The sequence below is a fragment of the Vitis vinifera genome, chromosome 18 (genome assembly GCF_030704535.1).
Source record: "Vitis vinifera cultivar Pinot Noir 40024 chromosome 18, ASM3070453v1".
In the NCBI taxonomy this organism is placed as follows: domain Eukaryota; kingdom Viridiplantae; phylum Streptophyta; class Magnoliopsida; order Vitales; family Vitaceae; genus Vitis; species Vitis vinifera.
The window spans coordinates 3,773,754-3,797,092 of NC_081822.1; the positions used below are offsets into that span (position 1 = coordinate 3,773,754).

Here is a 23,339-nt window from a genome sequence, read left to right on the forward strand (position 1 = left end):
ATCTATAATCCTTGAGCCCTACGATCTCCAATTCTCTACTTTTGATTGATAGGGTTTTCTGAATGAAGAAAACAAGAGGAAAAGTCTAATTTATAATTAGGATTTTTAATTATAAAAGGACTCTTTTATCCTTAATGAATTTAATTAATTACTTAATTACTTTATAAATTACTTAGTTTGCCCTAGATTAAATTTTGGGGTGTTACACAAAAAGAGTTTTTTTTTTAAAAAAAAATAAATATTATCCTGACCGTTTATCTGAATATTAAAAAGGAAAAGTAACAAAAATAAAAAAAATGTAAATCCAATTGATTTTCATCCAACTATTCTGTATTTTATGGTTTCATAATAGGAACGAACGAGTAATTCAAAGTTTCAAACAATCGTACAATTTTTTATTATATCTTTTTTTTTTCTTTTTTTCCAAAAAAAAAAAAAGAAAAGAAAAGAAAAACTGGATTTGAATCTTTTTAAATTTAATCCACAGTTTTTTTTTTTTTCTTCAAAAGAACCTAAAGGCCAAGATTTGCTATAAATATTCGACATTTATACCAGTGCCAAAGTAGCCGTTATGCAACTAGCCGTTGTCTGTAAGACATGGAGGAAAGAAAACAAGATGAGGTGGCTGGAGGAGGGTGGAGACGGAGAGGGCTTGTAACTTCTAAAGGAATGTGAGTTTTTAGGGTTTTTGCAGCGCAGCGTATGCCGTTCGCGTCTTTTATCCGGGATCAGGGTCATCGCTGATCGTGTTTTGGCCGGCCCCCACATGCTCTGCTTCAGGTGTCCTTTTTCGAATTCTGGATCCGATGTTCTTTTCTATATCCTATGTTCTTTGATACGCTCATTTGTGTTTGGATTACAACTAGAATTATCCTAGTGAATGCGTGCTAAGATGCTATATCCTGATTTTGCAATGACATACATTTTTTCAGCCAATTAATTGAAGGAAGAATTCCCTTCATTCTTCTGTAGCTCTTCAATCCTGTAATCGGGAAATAGGTGACCTTGTAATAGGTTGCATGTCATTGGCCCGTGAGACAAGGCGAAGTTTTTCCTTCATATTGCCATTGGTACAAATTCAAGTTTCTGCAGCGATGTGCAAAATTTCAATTTTCATCAACTAGTAAGGGATATTTCATGTAGTCCTAGGTAGAATGCGATGGCCGAGGAAAGTGGATGCAGATGTTGAGTCTTAGTCAGTGGGTTGCATTTTGGTTCCATTCTGCTTGAAGCAGCAAATTTTGCAAACAGGATTAAAACTAGTGGAGGAGTTGCGCAAAAGGGTATATTGTTGGGAGAAAAATCAACACAATATCACAACAATGTTTATCAACAACAATCAACCATACGCATGTAGGGTTTTTAATGTGGAAAACCTCCTCAATGTGAAGAGTAAAAACCACTAGACGGGAGTCAACTAAAAAGGTTTCACTATCAACAAAAGTGAGATTACACAATCTGTCCCAACATTAATCAGGGACCATCACTGGTAGCAATTATCAAGAGTAAAAATTCTTGGCTTCACAAACCACCAAACTAAGTGAAAGAAAGGTCACAAATTTGGTATTCTATTTGGGTATACTAATTTGTCTAGAAAACTTCAATTGATGATCCAACCGTCTAGATTGAAATACCACGAGTATTGAACCTTTTGTTACAATTTCACCTCAATCAGACTAGGGATCACGGAAATATGACTCTTTGATGAAGACGGTATAGAATAGAAATGTTCTATCCTTTTTCATCCTACTCTGTTCAAATGATTATAACTTACAATTGATTGTTCTAATAGTCAATTTGATCAATCAGGATTAAGAGACATAAGAGATGAAGCTATTGACGAAATTTCAACACAATCCAACGGTGCAAAATAAATATCAAGAAGATTGATTAAGACTACTCAGAAGTGATTATATTTTCAATTAACTCTGTTTAGTAGGCTATAGAATGAAACAAACAAAACTGATCAACGATCTCACCGTCCAGAATGAAGAGTTACAAGTGATGAGCCAACTGACCAAGTTTCAGCTTAAACACAGACCATAGATCACAGAGACATATTTCTTGGATGAAAGCAACTCTTTCACACTCTTCAATTCTTTCTTCTTCTTTCTTTCTCACTCTTCTCTATTTTTACTCTCAAAACCAGCAGTTGTTTTCTTCTCACTCAGTATTTAGAGAAGTAAATTTATTTATTTATTTTTATTCTCATAAAAGCCTACACCAAAAGACAAAAATGCTCATATCATATAGGCTTCGTTGGGTTTGACATATTTGGGTCATCCTTTCCATGAGAGGGAAACCTAACTCAACAAATCTTCCCTTTCCTAATCATGTAGAGGGGTTCGCCAACTTGATGATCAAGCAACAAACTCCAATTTTCCCCCTTGGCAATGACTTTGTCAATATATCGAATCCATTATCATATTTGTGAACTTTTTCATGACTTTGTCAATATATCGAATCCATTATCATATTTGTGAACTTTTTCAAGTTTTAGTTGTTTCTCATTCAAGATATCTCTAATCCAATGATATCTGACATCAATATGCTTTGATTGTGCATGGAAGGTAGAATTCTTACCAAGGTGTATAGCACTTTGACTATCATAAAACTTCCTAACATGTCTGTGTCAAGTGATTTTCACACCAAGAATTTGCTTTGCTGGCCCTAAGTCCTTCATAACAAAAGACTCACTCAACTGTTTCTTCAGCCCATCAATTCTAAAAGCATTCTTGCTAATAATCAATATATCATCAACATAAAGTAGTAAAATTATAAGATCATCTCTAGAGAATCTTTGCACAAATACACAATGATCAGAAGTTGTCTTGTTGTAGCCTTGCTTCTCCATAACTAACTCCAATTTCTTGTACCATTGCCTAGATGTCTGACCCCATAATTGACTTTTCTGCAAATATAATTCTTTTTTTTTTTTTTCTTTTTTTACTCTAAATCCCTATGGTTGCTCCATGTATATCTCTTCCTCTAAGTCACCATGGAGAAAAACAGTTTTCACATCCATCTACTCAATCTCTAAGTCAAGACTAGTTGCAAGACCAAACACTACATGAATGGATGACGTTTTCACAACTGGAGCGAAGATTTCTTCAAAATCAATGCTTTTCTTCTAGCCAAATCCCTTGACAACTAGTTTAGCCTTATATCTTAGGCATGAAGTGTGTCCTTCTTGTTTCACCTTATACACCCATTTGTTTTTCAAGGCTTTTTTTCCTTTGGGCAGCTTCATCAACTAGCTTAGCCTTATATCATGCAAGGATTTCATCTCATCTTGCATAACCTCAATTCAGTCTATCTTCTGCTCACTTTCTGTAGCTTCTTCAAAGCTCTCAGGTTCCTCCCCATCAGTGAACATCACATACTCTTCTAGGGAGTGTCCTGTGAAAGACTGATGATTCCTGATAGACCGTCTAGGTGAGACTATATGAGTGGCTTGTGGTACTTGTGGTTGGTTAAGAACATCATTAGAATTTCTAACCTCTACATGTTCTGAATCATCACTTGTACCATGTTGGTCATTTTGTGTCTCAACATCAAGTTGATTTGCCATTGGTGTTGGGGGAATTATTTCCAAGTCAATCTACTTGTCATTGCTATAAGCTTCTACTTTCTCCACCTCATCAATGTCTGTTATTGTTTGATCTTCCATAAATTCAACGTCTCGACTTCTAATCAACTTCTTCTCAACTGGATTATACAATCTGTAACCAAATTCATTTTGGTCATAACCCACAAATACACACTGGCGTGTCTTCACATCAAGCTTAGATCTTTCATATTTGGGAATGTCACATAGGTCTTGCATCCACAGACTCGCAAATGATCATAATAAACATTTTTACCTATCCAAAGATGAACCACACATCCAAAGACTCACATCAAACTGCAAAGGAACAGAAGGTGAGAGATTCAACACATGAACCACCGTATTCAAAGCCTCATCCCAGAAAGATCTAGGTAGCCTTGCTTATGACAGTAGACAAGATCACTCTCTCAACCAATGTCTTATTCATTCTTTCAACCAAACCATTCGATTGTGGTGTCTTTGGAGGAGTCTTTTGATGGAAGGATACCCTGCTGTTTGCAATACTCATCAAATGACCCTAAATATCCTTCTCCATTGTTAGTTCAAATATATTTTAGTTTTCTTCCAATTTCTTTCCCAACCAAAGCTTGAAATTGCTTGAACATATCCAATACTTGATCCTTATGCCTTAATGTGTATGCCAAAATCTTCCTTAAATGGTCATCAATAAATGTTATGAATTATAGTAAACCACCAAGTGTTTTTACCTTCATTGGACCATATAAATCAGAGTGGACTGAGTTAAGCAAATTCTCCTTTCTTAAAGAAAAATGGTGTGTCTTGAAAGCAACTTTATTTTGCTTCCTTGCCAAGCAATGAGAACACTTTTGTAGATATGTGTTTGTCATCCCAAACAAGTGTTTTTTTCATGACAGCGCCATCATTGTGTATTTGTGCAAATATTCTTTGGAAATGACTATAATTTTACTATTCTATGTTGATGATATGTCGATTGTTGTAAAGAATGCTTTTAGAATTGATAGGTTAAAGAAGCAATTGAGTGAATCTTTCGCTATGAAAGACTTAAGGCCAACAAAGCAGATTCTTAGTATGAGAATCAAGCAACATGGATCTTATATGTTGACAAAGCCATTCATAAGAGAGAGAATTGAAGTTTGTTGCTTGATTACCGGGTTGGTGAGCCCCCTCCACATGATTGGGAATGAGGAAATTTGTTGGGTTGGGTTTTCCTTTCATGTGGAGGATGACCTAAATATGTCAAACCTAACAAAGCCCACATGATATGATCATTTTTGCCTTTTGGTGTAAGGTTTTATGAGAACCCAAAAGCAAAAGATTCATTTCTCTGAATACCGAGTGAGAAAAGACCAGTTGCTTGTTTTGAGAGTAAAAAGAGAGAAAAAAAGAGAAAAAAAAGAAAAAAGAATTGAAGAGTGTGAATAAGCTATTTTTATCCAAGAAATAAATCTCCATGATATATGGTTCGTTTAAGTTGAAACTTGGTCAATTGGCTCATCACTTGTAGTTTTTCATTTTGGATGGTGAGATTGTTGATCGAACTTGGTTGTTTCATTCTATAGCCACCTAAATAGAGTTGATGGGAAATAAAATCACTTCCAAGTAGTCTTAATCAATCTTCTTGATCTTTGTTTTGCACCGTTGTAGTGTGCTGAAAGTAGCTTCATCTCTTATGTCTTTTGATTTTAGTAGGTCGGATTGGTAATCAGAATGGTCAGCTATAAGTTATAATCATCTTAATAGAGAAGGATGAAAAAAAAGAGGAGAACATTTTTGTTCTATACAATATTCATCAAAGAGTGATAGATTGAGGTGAAATTTTAACAAGAGGTTCAATACTTGTAGTACTTCAAAGTGGGTCATTTATAAATTTACCTCTCGATGTAGTTATTGTATAGTTGTTAGGAAGTGTATTTTTGACATTTAGCTTGAAAAACACAATAACAAAAAAATAAAAATAAAATTATAGTACATAATTTATTTATTATAAATTATAATTTGTTGGAAGAGACAATGTAGATATTTGACATAAAAAATAATAATAGTGAGTGATTTACTTATTTATTTCTCAAACTATTTGTTAAGTTATTAGGCAAACCAAGTTGCTGGCCCGAACTTTTGACATCTCACGGCATGGGTCACAATGGGTTAAAAGTGCTAAATAGACCAAGTTGCTCAATTTAGCCCATTGTGACCATACCAAAAGATAGAGATTCAATGGGTCGTTTTAAGTTGGTACGACCCAATGTTTAGTGGGTTTTTTATGGGCCAACGTGTTGAGTTGATATAACTTATTTGAAAATTGTGTTGTGTTGTATCGGCTCATGCAAGCCAAATAGGTGACCCAACACAACCCATGGCCTTACACTTTGTTAATATTTAATTTATTTTTTCAAGTTATTCTATTGTTTTAGATTTTTATCATTATTATTATTATTCTTATTATTAAGTAATTTTTATTTTTGTTACTTCAAATATCTTAAATAATTATACTTTTTTATTTTGTTATATTTATCTAATTTATAATTGTAAAAATTGTAGAAATTTTAAAATTTTGTTTTAAAATATAGAAATACAAATTCTTTTTTTATGTAACTTGTGATGATGTACTTCGCAATTTATTGAAATATTGAATAAAAGTATTATATTTTGTATATTTGATTTTTTACATTCCAATATTTTAAATTTATTGTTATTATATATGATTTTTTTTCTATATTTTAAATAAAAATTTTAAACTTCTACAAACTTTAGCTTTACAAACTTGATAAATATTAAGAATAAAAAAACATAATTATATAAAATATTTTAAGTAGCAAAAAACCAAGTTCACTTAACTTGTTAAAAAATAATTTTTTTTTTAGGATAATAGAATGACTTGAAATAATAAATTAATTAAAAAGTAAAAAAAAAAAAAAACCCCAAATTTGGCCTAATGCACAACGCAACAAGGCCTGTTGACTAATGGGTTGTGTTAGGTTGTTCATTTAGGTTGGAAATGTTGACACGACATAACAAGAATTTTAACTAAACCATGTTGGCCCAAGACAAGCCTACACTTAAAAGTTTAGATTGTTAATAATAGAGAATGAACCAATATATACCAAATTAACTTGGGCCATAACCACCCTAACACCCAGGCTTATGAGTAGCCTCCTTTAAACTTGCTTGTGAACTCAATAATATTTATTGAGTCCACCCTAACACCTAATTAAAGTGGGTCACAACCACCTTAACACCCAAGCTCATGAGCAACCTTCTTTACACTACTTGTTCATGGACTCAATAAATAGGAAAAAATAAATAAGCACTCAGTCTTGGATCGGGCTTTAACCATCTCATTGAAAAACCAATTGGTGTCTAATAAGGCAGACAAAACCTTTTATGACATCCAAAGGCTTATTCTAAGTGTTCTAAGTCATGACATCATTTGCATTGTACATGACTTGGGCGTATTACTTATACATAAGACCCAAATCATTGCTCATAGGTGGTTCATGGATTTAGGCAATTAGTCTGAGGTTGTAATGTGCTCCCTCCTAATAAGAGAGATGACTTGTTTTAATCATCAGAATGAGTTTCTCATGGTGATTGCACTACTGTGTATGATTACACATTGGACATAACCTAAGGTGAGTAATGACATAGGCTTTTGGGTAGTCATGACCTCACCAAGCTACTACGGTGTATGAGTTTTTAACCTTAAGAGAATATTGAGGTCTTCAGTGGCTTTAACATACAAGTAAGACCCTAAGGTAATTATATATTTCATATGGATTGTACCACACTATCATTGATTAAGGTAGGTGGCAACAAATATTCTCAAGATAGATATTATGATATCTCATGGGTTTAAGACAATGTATCCCTTTGGGGGTAATCCTAAGGATATGTGATCATGAAATTTGTGGACACAAGCTCTTATAGAGTTGTGTAAGTTGATTATATAGTAAGAAGATTTAAGGCTCAAGGATTATAGAGGTACTTGAGATATTGATAGTGTTCACTTTATTAAATTATGGACATCAATTCATGGGAAGTTTGCATGCAATCATTAGTAGGTCACAAACTTGAGTTTTCTGTCTTGATCTAATATCATAGGATGCTAAAGTGCAATTGACTCTAAAGTGGAATGTTGAATCAACTTCAAAATTAAATTATGAGGGAGCTAGTATTTTCCTATGAGTCCCAGTGGTTATCGCTCAAGTTCATATTCCTTAGCGGCACATTATTTGAGGGGATAGTTGAGTTTTTTATTTATATGTGTGAATAAGGGTATTTTGATAAATACGTAAGATTACATAAGAGCTTATGAATGAATGGCTTTTCCGAATTAGGCTGTTGAATATAATGTATTTATAGTATATTATCTTTCCTTGTTAATATAGGTCACATGTATGGTAGTTAGGACTCCTAGCCTTGTATATATATATATCTCAATTGTAAGTAGACATTACATGAATGAGAATTAAGGTTTTTCTCCTTTCTCTCTCTCTCTTTCAACATGGTATCAGAGCCAAGGAAGAAAACCTAATTCTTTCCTGTTTCCCGTGTCATCAACTCCGGGAAACCTTCCGGTGACTGTGTTTCTTTCCGGTCACCCTCCCCATCTCCCAACACTTTCCGATCAGTCGGATCATCGTTAGAAACCACTCACCGCCGGCGAAATTTTCCGGCGAACTTTCCGGCGAAATTTCCGGCGACCTATTTTTCCGACACTGACCATACCAGAAGGAGCGCTTGGAGGAGATCTCCAACTTTTGTGAAGGCACCGGTATCAAAAGAGGATCCACGCGCCGGCCACGCTCCATTTTCCGGCCGGCGACTGCATCTCACGCGCCGGCGCGTGAGGGCGCGTGAGGCCTTTTCCAGCGACGCGCCTCCTCCTCCAGCCTCGCCTGCCGCCGACCAGCTTCCCTACCTACCTGGTTCTCCCATCCGAGCCCTGCACGTACCTCTTTTGGGGTTTTTTGTCTCCGTCAGCCCTCCAAACAGCCTTTCCGGCGAAGTTCCGGCTACTTTCTCTCCACCCCAATCCCTGCACGTGCCTTGGGAAGTGTTCATCTACCTTTCTGGTGGTACCACGTCGCGATCTGAGGCCGTCTCCCTTTTTCGGTGGTGCCACGCCGCAATCTGAAGCCGTATTAGGGCTCTCTTCGATCCAAATACGTGAATATGACCACCAAAAATCAGATCTTTACCTCTGTTATCTCTGGATCTCCTATGATTACCTCAGAGAAATTGGTTGGCAGTGAAAATTATCTTTCCTGGTCTGCCTCTGTTGAACTTTGGTTTATGGGTCAAGGATATGAGGATCACTTGGTTTCCCAGGAGGCAGATATCCCTGAGGTTGACCGCGTACAGTGGAGGAAGATAGATGCACAGTTATGTAGTGTATTATGGCAATCGGTTGATCCCCGGATTCTTCTTCATCTTCAGGCCTATAAAACTTGTTTTAAATTTTGGACTCAGGCCAAAGGATTATACACGAATGATATCCAGCGTCTTTATAAGGTGGCTTCTGCTATTGTCCATCTCAACCAACAGGACTTGGATCTATCTACTTATATTGGTCAGATTGCCTCTCTTAAGGAGCAGTTCTTGACTGTGATGCCTCTTACTCCTGATGTTGGGGCTCAACAAACACAGCTTGACAAGTTCTTCATGGTCCTTACTCTTATTGGCCTCCGTCCGGATCTTGAGCCTATTCGTGATCAGATTCTTGGTAGTTCATCAGTTCCGTCCTTGGATGATGTGTTTGCTCGCCTCCTCCGTATCTCGTCCACTCAGACTTTGCCATCTGATAGCGCTTCAGATTCTTCTGTGTTAGTTTCTCAAACTACCTCTCGAGGAGGACGCAGTGGTACCCGAGGTAGAGGCCAACGTCCTCATTGCACCTATTGCAATAAACTTGGCCACACTCGCGATCGTTGCTATCAGTTACATGGAAGACCTCCTCGCACTGCCCATATGGCCCAGTCCTCTGATTCTCCGCTGCCTCAGCCTCCGAGCTCCTCCGCATCTCAGACATCTCAGGCTTCTATTGCCTCTGTTGCCCAGCCTGGTAATGCCTCTGCCTGCCTTACCCACACATCTTCTCTTGGACCCTGGATTCTAGATTCTGGAGCATCTGATCACCTATCTGGTAATAAGGATCTTTTCTCCTCTATTACTACTACCTCTGATTTACCTACTGTTACCTTAGCTAATGGTTCTCAAACTGTGGCTAAAGGTATTGGTTTGGCCCTTCCTCTGCCTTCTCTACCTCTCACTTCTGTCCTTTATACTCCTGAATGTCCTTTTAATCTTATTTCCATCAGCAAAATCACTCGTACTCTTAATTGTTCTATTACCTTTTCTGATAAATTTGTGACCTTGCAGGACCGGAGTACGGGGAAGACGATTGGCATAGGACGTGAGTCTCAAGGCCTCTATCACCTCACCTCAGATTCATCTCCTGCAGTTTGCATTTCCACTGATGCTCCTCTCCTCATTCACAATCGTCTGGGCCACCCTAGTCTCTCCAAGTTCCAGAAGATGGTTCCTCGTTTTTCCACTTTGTCGTCGCTTCCGTGTGAGTCATGTCAGCTTGGGAAACATACTCGTGTCTCGTTCCCAAAGCGTTTGAATAATCGGGCAAAGTCTCCTTTTGAGCTTGTCCACACTGATGTTTGGGGTCCTTGTCGGACTGCGTCTACTTTAGGATTTCAGTATTTTGTCACTTTCATTGATGACTATTCTCGATGTACTTGGTTATTTTTAATGAAAAATCGAGCTGAGTTATTTTCTATTTTCCAGAAATTTTATACTGAAATCCAAACCCAGTTCAATATTTCTATTCGTGTGTTACGCAGTGACAATGCCAGGGAATATTTTTCAGCCCAATTTACTTCGTTTATGTCTCATCATGGGATTCTTCATCAGTCTTCTTGTGCTCATACTCCTCAACAAAATGGGGTAGCTGAACGCAAGAATCGACATCTTGTTGAGACAGCTCGTACTCTCCTCCTCCATAGTCACGTTCCTTTTCGTTTTTGGGGGGACGCTGTTCTTACCGCTTGTTATTTGATTAATCGTATGCCCTCCTCTGTCTTACACGATCAGATTCTTCACTCCCTTCTTTTCCCTGACCAACCACTTTATTTCCTTCCTCCTCGTGTCTTTGGTTGTACTTGCTTTGTTCATATTCTCACTTCTGGACAGGACAAGCTTTCCGCCAAAGCCATGAAGTGCCTCTTCTTGGGATATTCCAGACTTCAGAAGGGTTATCGTTGTTATTCCCTTGAGACTCATCGATACTTTATCTCCGCTGATGTCACCTTCTTTGAGGACTCACCATTCTTTTCCACCACTTCTGAGTCTCTTCCTGTTTCTGAAGTCTTGCCCATTCCCATTGTCTCCCCACCTGATGCTATGCCCCCTCGACCACTTCAGGTTTATCATCGTCGCCCTCGTGTCGTTGCTCCTCTCCCTTTTCCTGAGGCACCTGCTGACTCACTTCCTATCCCTTCGGCTTCACCTGCCCCGACTCTGCCTTCTCCTAATGACTTACCCATTGCTGTTCGGAAAGGTACTCGCTCTACTCGTAATCCTCATCTTATTTACAATTTTTTGAGTTATCATCGATTATCTTCACCCTATTCTGCTTTTGTTTCTGCTATATCCTCTGTTTCTCTTCCAAAGAGCACCCATGAAGCTCTTTCCCATCCAGGCTGGCGACAGGCAATGGTGGATGAAATGGCTGCTCTGCACTCTAATGGCACTTGGGATCTTGTTGTTTTACCCTCTGGTAAATCTACAGTTGGTTGTCGTTGGGTCTATGCAGTTAAGGTTGGTCCTGATGGTCAGGTTGATCGCCTTAAGGCCCGCTTAGTTGCTAAAGGCTATACTCAAGTTTATGGTTCTGATTATGGTGACACATTCTCACCTGTTGCCAAGATTGCTTCTGTCCGCTTGCTTTTCTCCATGGCTGTTATGTGTTCTTGGCCTCTTTATCAATTGGATATTAAAAATGCCTTCCTTCATGGTGATCTTGCCGAGGAAGTTTATATGGAGCAACCTCCTGGTTTTGTTGCTCAGGGGGAGTCTGGTTTAGTGTGCAGGTTACGCCGTTCTCTATATGGCTTGAAACAATCTCCTCGAGCATGGTTTAGCCGTTTTAGTTCTGTTGTTCAAGAGTTTGGCATGCTTCGCAGTACAGCAGACCATTCAGTTTTTTATCATCATAACTCCTTGGGGCAGTGTATTTATCTGGTTGTTTATGTGGACGACATCGTCATTACAGGCAGTGATCAGGATGGTATTCAGAAACTAAAGCAACATCTTTTTACCCACTTTCAGACCAAAGACTTGGGGAAACTCAAGTATTTCTTGGGAATTGAGATAGCTCAATCCAGTTCTGGTGTGGTCCTTTCCCAAAGGAAGTATGCTTTAGACATCCTGGAAGAAACCGGTATGTTAGACTGTAAACCGGTAGACACACCTATGGATCCGAATGTCAAACTTGTACCAGGACAGGGGGAGCCTTTAGGAGACCCCGGGAGATATCGACGGCTCGTAGGTAAATTGAACTATCTCACCATTACTCGTCCAGACATTTCTTTTCCTGTGAGTGTTGTTAGTCAATTCCTACAGTCACCATGTGATAGCCATTGGGATGCCGTAATCCGTATTCTTCGATATATCAAAAGTACACCAGGCCAAGGTGTATTGTACGAGAACAGAGGTCATACTCAAGTTGTTGGTTACACAGATGCAGATTGGGCTGGCTCACCCACAGATAGACGTTCCACTTCAGGGTACTGTGTTTTTATTGGAGGTAATCTAATATCTTGGAAGAGTAAGAAACAAGATGTAGTGGCCAGATCTAGCGCTGAAGCCGAGTATCGAGCTATGGCTTTGGCAACATGTGAACTCATATGGTTGAGACATTTTCTTCAGGAGTTGAGATTTGGAAAGGATGAACAGATGAAACTCATCTGTGATAACCAGGCCGCATTACATATTGCATCCAATCCAGTCTTTCATGAAAGGACCAAGCATATTGAAGTTGACTGTCATTTCATTAGAGAGAAGATCGCATCAGGATGTGTTGCTACAAGTTTTGTCAATTCAAATGATCAACTAGCAGACATCTTCACTAAATCTCTCAGAGGTCCTAGGATTAAATATATTTGTAACAAGCTTGGTGCATATGACGTATATGCTCCAGCTTGAGGGGGAGTGTTGAATATAATGTATTTATAGTATATTATCTTTCCTTGTTAATATAGGTCACATGTATGGTAGTTAGGACTCCTAGCCTTGTATATATATATATCTCAATTGTAAGTAGACATTACATGAATGAGAATTAAGGTTTTTCTCCTTTCTCTCTCTCTCTTTCAACATAGGCTAATAACTATATTAGGACCTAGTGGGTTTCGAATTAAGTAACTCAAACCCAAAATGTATTCAATCACTTAGGCCCATAGAAAAGCCTATATAAACCACCTTAAGAGTTTAAGGCTTGTAGTTTTGTCATTCAGTCTTCCACAAAGAGGAACACTAGCCTCTATCCATATCGAGAGGGTCCACATCCTTATGTGCTAAGGTCCATGAAAGAGTCATTAGGTAGAAGATCACAAGGTACTCGTTATTTGCACTAGTTTCATTGACTAGAATTGATTTGGGAACATCCATATCACATGTATTATCTTCTGAGCACCTAGATCTAAGGTTCAAAATTTTTTGAATGCTTCTGTTACATAGATCTAGAGATCCTTAGGATTGTTATGCATGCATGACAACAATCCAGGGTTTTGAATGGAGTAATCTAAATATTGCAATACTAAGAACAATCATTTGGGTGGCCCATCTTCAGGCTTAAGAGCAACATTGTTGCATCCCAACAATCTCTCCCTAACATGGCACTCTCGTGACTTGAACCCATGATCTCTTTGCTCTAATATCAATTCTTGGATTGGGTTTTGACTATTTCATTTGAGAATCAATTGGTGTCCAGTGAGGGTAGGCCTAACGTTTTATAGCATTTAACATCACACCCGTGGGCTTGTTCTAAGAGTCGTCATTCGAGTGACCTATCCTTGGGATATTAAGAGTAGGCATTGTTGCATCCCAACACTCAATCTGAAAAACAAGGTTGTAATACCATACTAAGCCACTAATTTAATCTAATAGCTTAAATTGTAAGGGAATGGTGGATCACCAATGTCTATGAAGCTGATATGGACTACAAACCTGACAGTATGCAATATATGCTCACAAAAAATGTATTGCAGTTATAATTGATGTTTTATAATTCAGCATTTCAAATAGCATTTGCATTTTGTTCTTACATCCGGGCTAATTAACCATATGGAACAATAAGTCACCCCAAATCATTCCACACTATTATAGTACTAAAGCTACACAATGATATATTGATATAGTAATATTAGTTAGTATTTTTGTGGAAATATTTGTTGCATTACTTTCTTTACTCAAGTTTGAGTGCATATTTAATGGGTGTTTCCATGTCAAATTTAAATTATATTATATAGCACATCCTATACAAATGGAAATTCTTCTTATTGCCTATATATATATATATATATATATATATAAAAAAGGAATAAGTCTATCATGTAACTGAAAAAGTAAATGAAGGAGTACCATGTTCTCTGTTTATTTTCACATTCTGCTACCAATATATCCTCTCATCTGATGATGCATGTTTCTCTGTTGGGGAGGCTCCAAAACGGTAACCATTTATGCTAGCCTCATTGAATCCCTCTTATTATAGTCTGTTGTGCCTTATAGAACTGAACCTATAAATATACAAGTCATTGAATAGAAACAGAAAGCTCCCTCCAGCAACCTGTTGTTAGGGTGGTAAGTTGTGTAAGCATAACTTAAACTCATGATTAGGATGCATTGTCCACTTGCCAAGAGAAGACCTGTAGTGATTTTGGCAGCTCTACTTGTTGCATGGTTTCTATTATTTTCTCATTTTGCCACTTGTGGAACTCTGTGATGGATGGACAAGCGGAAATGTAACTATTTATTGCTTCAAGAAGCAGTTTACACCCAGGAAAGATTTAGATTTTTTGAGGAAGGTTGGTTGATTAACATTCTAGAATATTTCTATTTTTCCTTTTTGTGATAATAATCATTCAAAATGGATGGTTAGCACTTAGGGTCTGTTTAGCTGATAGCAAGAAGGGTTTTGTAGCTGCATTTGTCTTGCAGAAAAAACAAGGCAGTCCAACTAAATTTAATCCAGTTGATATCCCCTTTTTCTTCTGTTTGAAGAGTAGGAACCACCCATTCTTTTAAGTGAATTTCTTTTTCAGACTTCAGTTAGGCTTTTGGATGCTGTTTTTAGGTGGTTGATGGTTGTGGCTGATGCAGTGTGGCTGATGCAGTGTGGCTGACACCAATGATGGTTCCCTTTGGTTCGTGCTTTTGTTATATGTTTATGTCCTAGTAGCCATGCTTCTTGCTACTAATGATATTCCTACTTATAAGGAGCTGGGTTGGATTGAAAAAGACCTCACTGTTGTTTAACCTTATTATTATGGTGCTCTGTTTTGGCTGCTGCTGTTTGTTATGCTAGTGTGGGTCACTGTTCCTTCTTATTCACTTTTTGAGGCATTTTTGGGTGGTTGATGTTTGAGGGCTAAAGCAGGGTGGTCAATACTGATGATGGTTCCCCATCTTTGGTGCTCTTACTGATTTGGTAGCAATGCTTCTTGCTATAACATTCCTACTTCTATGAAGCTGGATTGGATTGACGTAGACCTCATTGTTGTTTAGCCTTATTGTGTTGCTACTCTGTTTTGGTTGCTGCTGTTTAGTACTTACTAGGTCACTGTAGTTGGGTTGTCCACTTTTCTTGTTCTTGTGCACTGTCTGATGTAGCTGTGTGGGGCCACTTATGATAATGCAATAAAAATTCTGGGTTTTTAATTTGGTTGTATAAGATTGGGGATACAAATTAATCATAATAACCATGCTCCAATTTGAAAGGGCATTTAGTTTCAGCTTATTTAGATGATCCTATTCTATATTGCTGTTGCCATTCTATATCATCTAGACAGTAATAACTGTAATTTCACTGTCAGCTTCTCATCCAACTCTAAAATTGTTAACAGCCGTTTCCCAAAGCATTTTCAGCAACTTCAAGCATGTGCAAGTTGGTGTTTGATATTGTCAAATAAGTGTCAACAAATGAAGGGTAGAATATATGTTGTAAACATAGGAGTGTTGGTGGTATGACGTATGGCAATGCCTGAAATTGAAACTGCAGTGTCTCCATCCTAGCTGAGGATAAAGGCAGTCCAGAATAATCATATCCACTGAAGAGGTAAATACCCAAAAATCTCTAGACTTATGTACTTACCCTTGTCTTATGAGAAAAAGAAAAGAAATGAAACAAAAAAAAAAATGTCTCACCATGGCAAACTATTTTTCTACATCAGCTTGGTCCAGGCTTACATTGTATTCTTATTTTAGTTGTTTTCGCTGCTACGTTTTTCTTTCTTACAGGATAAGACAACTGATGTTGTCTTTCCACAAGGTGAAAACAGAGAGAGGCAACATGTCTTTGATGTTAAACTATTATCCAAAGGCATTTGCAATCCTATCTTTCCATTTCAAATTCTCTTCTATGTGCTCTTTTTCAGTCCATCCAGTTGATCAACTCTGACTATTTGAGTTTTATTTAGGATACCAGTGCTATGACGCAATCCTTTTATGTTTAAATGCCTGAAATGCACCCATGAGAGGTTTACATTTTCCTTGTTTTGTTGGGAGCTTACTGGGACACCCTTGAAAGTTCAGAAATCTTGATGTGAAATTATATCTTCACATTGCCTTCCATGCTTTAGCTTACTGTAACATTTTCTTTCTTTTCTTTTTCTTCTAACTTCTTATTGCGCATTATCAATAATCTTTCTAAGGTATGGAAGTCTGTGTAACACTCATTACAGTGAGGCTGTCTCTGTTAACATCTGTTTTTGGGTGCCTACTGCATTTTCTGTATTCACTTCGTTTATTAGTAGACCTATATTTTATTAATATTGCATTGTCTTTTGCCAGATGCTTATTTTTTTAATACGTTTATCCTAATTTTCCTATCAAAAATAAAATAAGATTGCATTGAAGGGGGCAGTTTCTGTATTCTCTCTCAAATATGCATAAGAAAAATCATAGGTTTTTCTCACATCTCTCATATTGAACTCCGTTCTCTACATTTTAGAAAGCAAAGAAACTAACAGGGAGTGCAATTGCTTGTGGAACATATTAGTCATATTTTCTTTTTGCTAGTTTACATACTGATCACATCATACAAAGAAACCTTGCAGTTACTATGGCCTTTCAACATCAAGTTGATGGGTAAGAATGCTTCTATTGAGGTAATTATCTTATTTTTAAAAGGCATAGTGTCAGTTTACTACATTACCTCAACAGTTGCTAAAATCGTTTAGTTGGTTTTGGCTCCTTCCTAGTAAATTTTCTCTAGAATTCTAAAATGACTAATAAAACCTTCCGATTTCAGTGATACAAGGAAATTGTGTAGGCACACGTTTCTTAGTTAGCTTATTGTCACAACCTGCTCAAATGACCCTCCCTTAAGTTTATATTAGGAGAACATGAAGCTTCTAGATCCTCTTGGAGTCATCTACACGAGTGGAGTAGTGTGGAAGGTTCTAGAGAAGTTTAGAGATGTCCACACATCTTTACACTAAGGTGGAAGACAAGGGAAGAGTATGAAGCTATCTAGAGAGTTCCAGAGGTCTCTTGTAAATACTTGTACATAGCCTTTGTATAGAGAATTTTATGATAGAGTGGAACCTTTGTGGGTTCTAGAGAGTTCCACAAGTGCCTATAAATAGGAGGGAGGCCTCATTTGGCCAAGACATCGAGCAAGTGTTGCCTTCACTTCTCATCCTAGCTTCCAAGTTGTGTGCATAACTTAGCCTAGCTAGCTAAGTATTACGAGGGAATGACTAACTTAGTAAAGTCAAATGTCTTGAATTGTCTAAGTGCCGCATGTGAGCTTAAAAAAGGCCCAAGTCCTTGACATAATGGTAAGCTGTCATTGCATTTCATTTTTTTTTTTTTTTTCTTTTGACATGTTAACATGCCAAAAGATGCTTTCTATATCTGATTTAGTGTTCACATTTTACCTATGCACCGGGAACATCACTAACATGCAAGGATTTTTAAGGTATAGTGTGTATAGCATTCCAATGCATAATCATATGATTACAATGCAATATGTTACTCAATTAGCCACCCATCTCTACTGGCAATAGTTGTTTGTAACATCCTTAAAGGCTCCCTAGCCTGCAACTTGAGCTTAAATCTATTGCAATTTCAATATGAACTAATTCACTCATGAGTCATGCTATATTCATTTATGGGCTCAGCTCATGTTTGATTCGAATATATCTAATAATTAATATAGTACAATTCAACTTATCGCCTTTCCTGTTTAAAACTTATCAACTAAGAAAAATGAATGCTTTTGGAGTAAAGACTTCTAGATATACTCAATTTAATAGATACGTAATATTTGGTAAGTAGGGGGCAAATAAAGCAGGGGGGAGAGCATTCTCTTTTGACTACCCCTAGTGCCAACAATTTCAAGTCAGTGAGAATCTAGGTGCTTATATGGTGCATTTTGTTTCATGGCGAGGCCATCTACCATTCATCACACTAGTGGTTTGCCAATTGGCATGAGACCATATTGTACTGTTAAATAAGTTTGTTTATTTAATGCATTGTTAGCTTGATTTCAATTTTGTAATTAATCATTTGAAAACTCTCAATGGGCCAAAGGCATATGGATAATTTTCTATTATCCATTACAATGAATATTTCTTCTGTATGTATTTACTGCCCATACTCCTGTCCAACAGTTGACACCACCAATTTGATGAGCCTTATATATTATACATTTGAGGTTATTCATTTGTTTATTGAATTATATAAGACATTTCACTAGAATGAATATCTTCGATATATCTGACAGTTACATGGTTACTAGATGTATGTCCAACATAGCAAATTTTAGAAGGTGGCAATGTGAGATCTTGTGTTGTTTTGTGTTCACTAAATCTCAATCATATGTAAAATGAAATGCTCATAATGTTGACAAGATTGTTAAAAGGAGGAAAGACGAGAATTTTTTATATGGAGGGGACTTGTTGAAAGCTATGGTGAGATCTTTGTTTGATAGCTATGTTGTGAGACTACATATAAAATGTGGGGTGCTCTTGTAGATGTCTATTTGTGTGAGAAAACCATTAACAATAACAATGGATATTTATACTATAATATGGTAGATTGTGGAGCTAATTTTCAAATTGATTAAAAAATTTGGAGAAAATTTTGATGTGCATAATATCAGGAAATGGCAGACAAAAGATTTTGCTTCATCTTACTTACCCTTGATCTCAATCACATATCTGAAAATGCTGATGATATTGATGAAAAGTACTACTGGCTGTACTTGTACTACCAAAAACAGAAGACAGGAAGATTTTCTATGTCAAAATCATCTGCTAATATGGCTATAACAGATTCTCTATTTGATTTCTATTTCAAAATCATCCGCTAACAGCAAATGGCTGTGTTTGACTTTTATATGCTTCCTAAAAGACCAATTAGATTTAGAGTGTTGCTGATAAGATGTATTTGTGGAAGATTTACTACATTTTTGTTGATGAATACTTGAACTGAACAACAAAATTGATGAAGACAAACCCAGTGCTGGCCAAGTTCATGGTTTACCAATTACTGTACATAGAATCCTGAATGGAGGAATAGCCTTCTGTCACACTAGCATTTGATTGTGTCTGCAGATGGTTAAAATCACAAGAGAAGGGACAAAAAGTCCACACAACAGTTTTATAGGAAATATTCTTTCTTTTTTCTCTTCTGTAAAAATACTTGATTTTTGGGAGAAGCTGCAAATTGGAAATGGTGAATTCTCTTCCCCATTGTGACACCACCCTTCATCTGTTAATTTTTAGAATTTATAGATCTGTCATGAAGTGAAATTTGCTTTCATATCTGTAAATATTCACCCTAGTTCAAAGATGGGGATGATGTTTACTATACTCATTTGACAAACTTGAATTCAAGAGAGGCTTATCCCAAGTATTGGGGAGTGAAATGATATTATATACATCTAAATAAATGTCTACAGATGATTAAAACAAGAAGGCTCTGAGCACACACCTTTGCGCACCTAACCAATATTCAGTTCTCTTTCTACCAAGTTGACTTTCTTCCTATTAACTGTATGCTGTCAGCTTCCCTTTGAACAGGGTCATCTATCTTCATTGATCTCCAGTCACAAACAAAAAAATTAGGGTGCACACCAAATTTGATCAGTCTTGAGTCACCACCTATCCTGGCAGCTGCATATCCCGTCCTTCATATGGTGATAAAAGCACACATCCTTCACAAAGATTTCCCTTCCATCAATTTTAGATATGAGTTTAGCTGATGTATGACAGTCGATACACATCCTTATATTCTTTGAGACATGGACGGGACGGTAAGTATTTGATGAGATGATGCCAAAACATATAGCCAACTTTTCAGTGTGTAGGCAAGAGAATGGATCCAGCTCTTTTTCTTCATCATCAAAAACAGGATCAAGAGGAAAATACCCAGAAAGCTCCATTTTCCTGGCCAATTTGTCCCATGCCTCTAGAATTTCCTCCAACTCTGGATGAGAGCTTTCTCCCCCTTTAAATGTGCATATATGTGAACCAACGGTTAAATAGCTGCACTCCTTTATAGTTAACAACTTACGGCCCCTCATAAAACTCCTCAAGTTCTTTGCGAAGTCCCACATCCCTGATGAGACATAGATATTGGACAGGAGCATATAGTTAGTAGCATTATCTGGTTCAAGCTCAAAAAGAGCTTTTGCAGCTCTTTCACCTATTTCTGGATTTGAATGAACTCTGCAAGCTTGTAAAAGAGTAGCCCACATACAAGCATCAGGAGGATATGGCATTTGTCTAATGAAGTCAAGAGCCTCATCTAGTAAACCGGCACCACCTAAAATGCCAACCATGCATGTATAGTGTTCCAAAGTAGCAGCAACCCCATAGGATATCTCCATTGAATTGAAATATTTCCACCCTTCCTCTACCAACCCATCTCGAGCACAAGCTGAAAGAAGTGAAACAAAGGTAATATGGTCAGGTAGAATTCCCAATAATTCCATTTGTACAAACACGGCAAAAGCATTCCTGGCCATCCCATGAACTGAAAAGGCAGAGATCATGGCATTCCATAGAGGCACATCTTTTTCAACTTCAGAGTCAAACACTGATTTCGCATCCAAAATGCTACCACACTTTGCATACATGTCTATTAAAGCACTTGCAATGGCATTTTTCAACTCGTCCAATTGACACTTAGCAGCATAGCCATGTAATCCTCGCCCAAACCTTATGGCTGCTATATCACCACAAGCAGGGAAAAGTATCATGAAGGTAATTGAGCTAGGCTGAAGGCCTTCTCCCAACATTTCAAGAAAGAGTTTAAGAGCCTCTTCTGGCTGCTTATTGTAAATATAGCCCGCCATTAAAGCATTCCAGGAAACTGTGTTTCTACCGTCAATTCTGAAGAATACCTTATTTGCTGAATCCATGTCATGGCACTTTGCATACATGTCAACCAATGCACTTGAAACAAAGATATTGGGCTCAAAACCATTCCTCAAAGTGTATCCATGGATTTCTTTCCCTTGGCACCATAAGTTTAAGTCAGCACAAGCTGGAAGAGCACCAGTAATAGTGATGGGGTTAGGTCTCATTGACAAATTTAGAACTTCATTAGGATTGCAACCATCAGAAGGTGATTGCATGATCCGGAACACCTTCAAAGCTTCGTAACTTAGCCCAGATTGTTGAAAACCAGATATTAGGACGTTAAACGAAACGACATTTGGCTTTAAACCCATCTGGACCATCTCAGACAATAACTCAAATGCCTGTGTCTTAAGCCCATTTCTTGCATGCCCAGAAAGTATAGTGTTGTAGGTAATTACATCAGGTTTCCATCCATCCTTTTGCATTGATCTAAGAAGGCCTAATGCATCCTCCACCTTTCCCTCATTTACATAAGCTGCAATCATCTCGTTCCACATGGCTGTATTTTTGTTCTCTGCCTTAACAAAAACCTTCTCTGCATAATCATAGCTCCCACATTTTGAATACATATCAATTACCGATCCCTCCACATAAACATTCCCAACAATTCCATGTTTAAGGGCAATTGCATGAATTGCCTTTCCTAAACGCAAAGCTTTCAAACCTGTACAAGCTGGTAAGATGCTTGCAATCGTTATGATGTTTGGATCCTCGGGATACCATAGCATCCTAGAAAACATATCCAAAGCATCTTCCAGATATCCATTTTGAACACAACCTGAGATAATCCCATTCCAAGAATTAACGGTTGGCTGCAGCCCCCTCTCTGGCATTTCCTCCAAAGTTTCAAGAGCCAAATCAATCTCTCCATTCCGAGCAAAGCCCGATAAAAGTGCACTCCAAGAAATTAAATCAGGCTTAACTCCATCCAACTGCATCAAATGAAAAATATGTTTTGCCTCATCCAGAAGACCTTCCTCCATGTAAGCAGAAATTAGGGCAGTCCATGAAACTACATCTCTTTCCTGCATGGAGTGAAAAACACTTCTTGAAGATCCCAAATCCCCACAATTTGAATAAAAGTGAATGAGTGCATTCCCAACAAAAACATCTGACTCTACACTCTTCCTTATCACAAACCCATGAACCATTTTACCAATCCTCAATAACAGCATAGCTGAGCATGCTTTTAGAATCGTGGGCACAAGATATTTATCAGGGAGCATCCCCTCATAAACCATCAACCGAAACAAGGAAAAAAGTTCATCCCACTGTTCAGACCGACAATATGATCTGATCAATGCAGCATAAGCAGGTACTGTTCTGTTGGGAATTTCATCAAGCAACTTTCGAGCATCTTCCAGCGACCACTGATTCTTGCAATAGAGTACTACCAGCTTATTTCCAATAGAACTCTTCCATTTTAAAGCATTTAATTTCACAATCCGGCCATGGATTTGCCGGAATTCAGACAGTGTGCTGCATCGGTTCAGTAGAGAAATAGAGTCACCAATCTCAGTAGGAGAAGAATTGGTCAGAGTATCAACAAATGAAGGGAGAAGGGTTTGTGGGTGTATGTGATTTGAGACAGTTGAGTGTTTGAAACCAATAATCCTAGGCGTAGAAACTCGAAATTTAGATTTGGGCAATGGGAAGAAGTTGCGGTTATGTGGTGATAGGTGAAGGAAACAAGTGTCGGGAAAGGGACTCGAAGGAAAAGGATGAGGAGGAAGAGAACCACTGTGTAGAATTTCCATGGCAGCGCAAATCATTTAATTATCTGCCTACGAAATTCTTGAAAATTTGAAATTCAGATATCATGCTTGCTTGCTCCTTGGCATTCGAACTCGACAATGGGGATTACGGATTTTGCTTATCCGTGATGACGGAATTAGACGTACAACGAAAAGGGAGAATTATGTTTTGGGGGTAGGTGGGCCCCAAATTAACAAAAGGTTCATATAACTCTTCAAATTGAACCCAAAACCCAATAAAAGTATGAAAATTGAGTTGAAGGATATCATCCTTCAGTATTTCTAAAAATGCCCTTTGTTGATTTTGAGAAAAAAAAATTAATATTTTTGAAAAAT

At 37.6% G+C, this 23,339-nt stretch overlaps 1 protein-coding gene and 1 long non-coding RNA gene across 2 annotated transcripts; one reads left to right on the forward strand and one right to left on the reverse strand.

Moving 5' to 3' along the window:
* The first annotated feature begins 522 nt into the window (after nt 1-522).
* LOC104882474 (uncharacterized) lies at nt 523-16,645 on the forward strand. The gene is made up of 2 exons (XR_788163.3): nt 523-780; nt 15,721-16,645. It is a non-coding gene; the product is annotated as an uncharacterized LOC104882474 (long non-coding RNA).
* Nucleotides 16,646-19,979: 3,334 nt separating this feature from the next.
* LOC100265954 (pentatricopeptide repeat-containing protein At1g20230) lies at nt 19,980-23,006 on the reverse strand. Its single transcript, XM_002284285.3, has one exon. The coding sequence runs from the start codon at nt 23,004-23,006 to the stop codon at nt 19,980-19,982; it is 3,027 nt and encodes a 1,008-aa protein (XP_002284321.3).
* Between the last annotated feature and the right edge of the window lie 333 nt (nt 23,007-23,339).

Bases quoted from the DNA above. Each gene is read 5' to 3' on its own strand.
- LOC100265954 (XM_002284285.3), bottom strand. From the start codon at position 23,006: ATGGAAATTCTACACAGTGGTTCTCTTCCTCCTCATCCTTTTCCTTCG.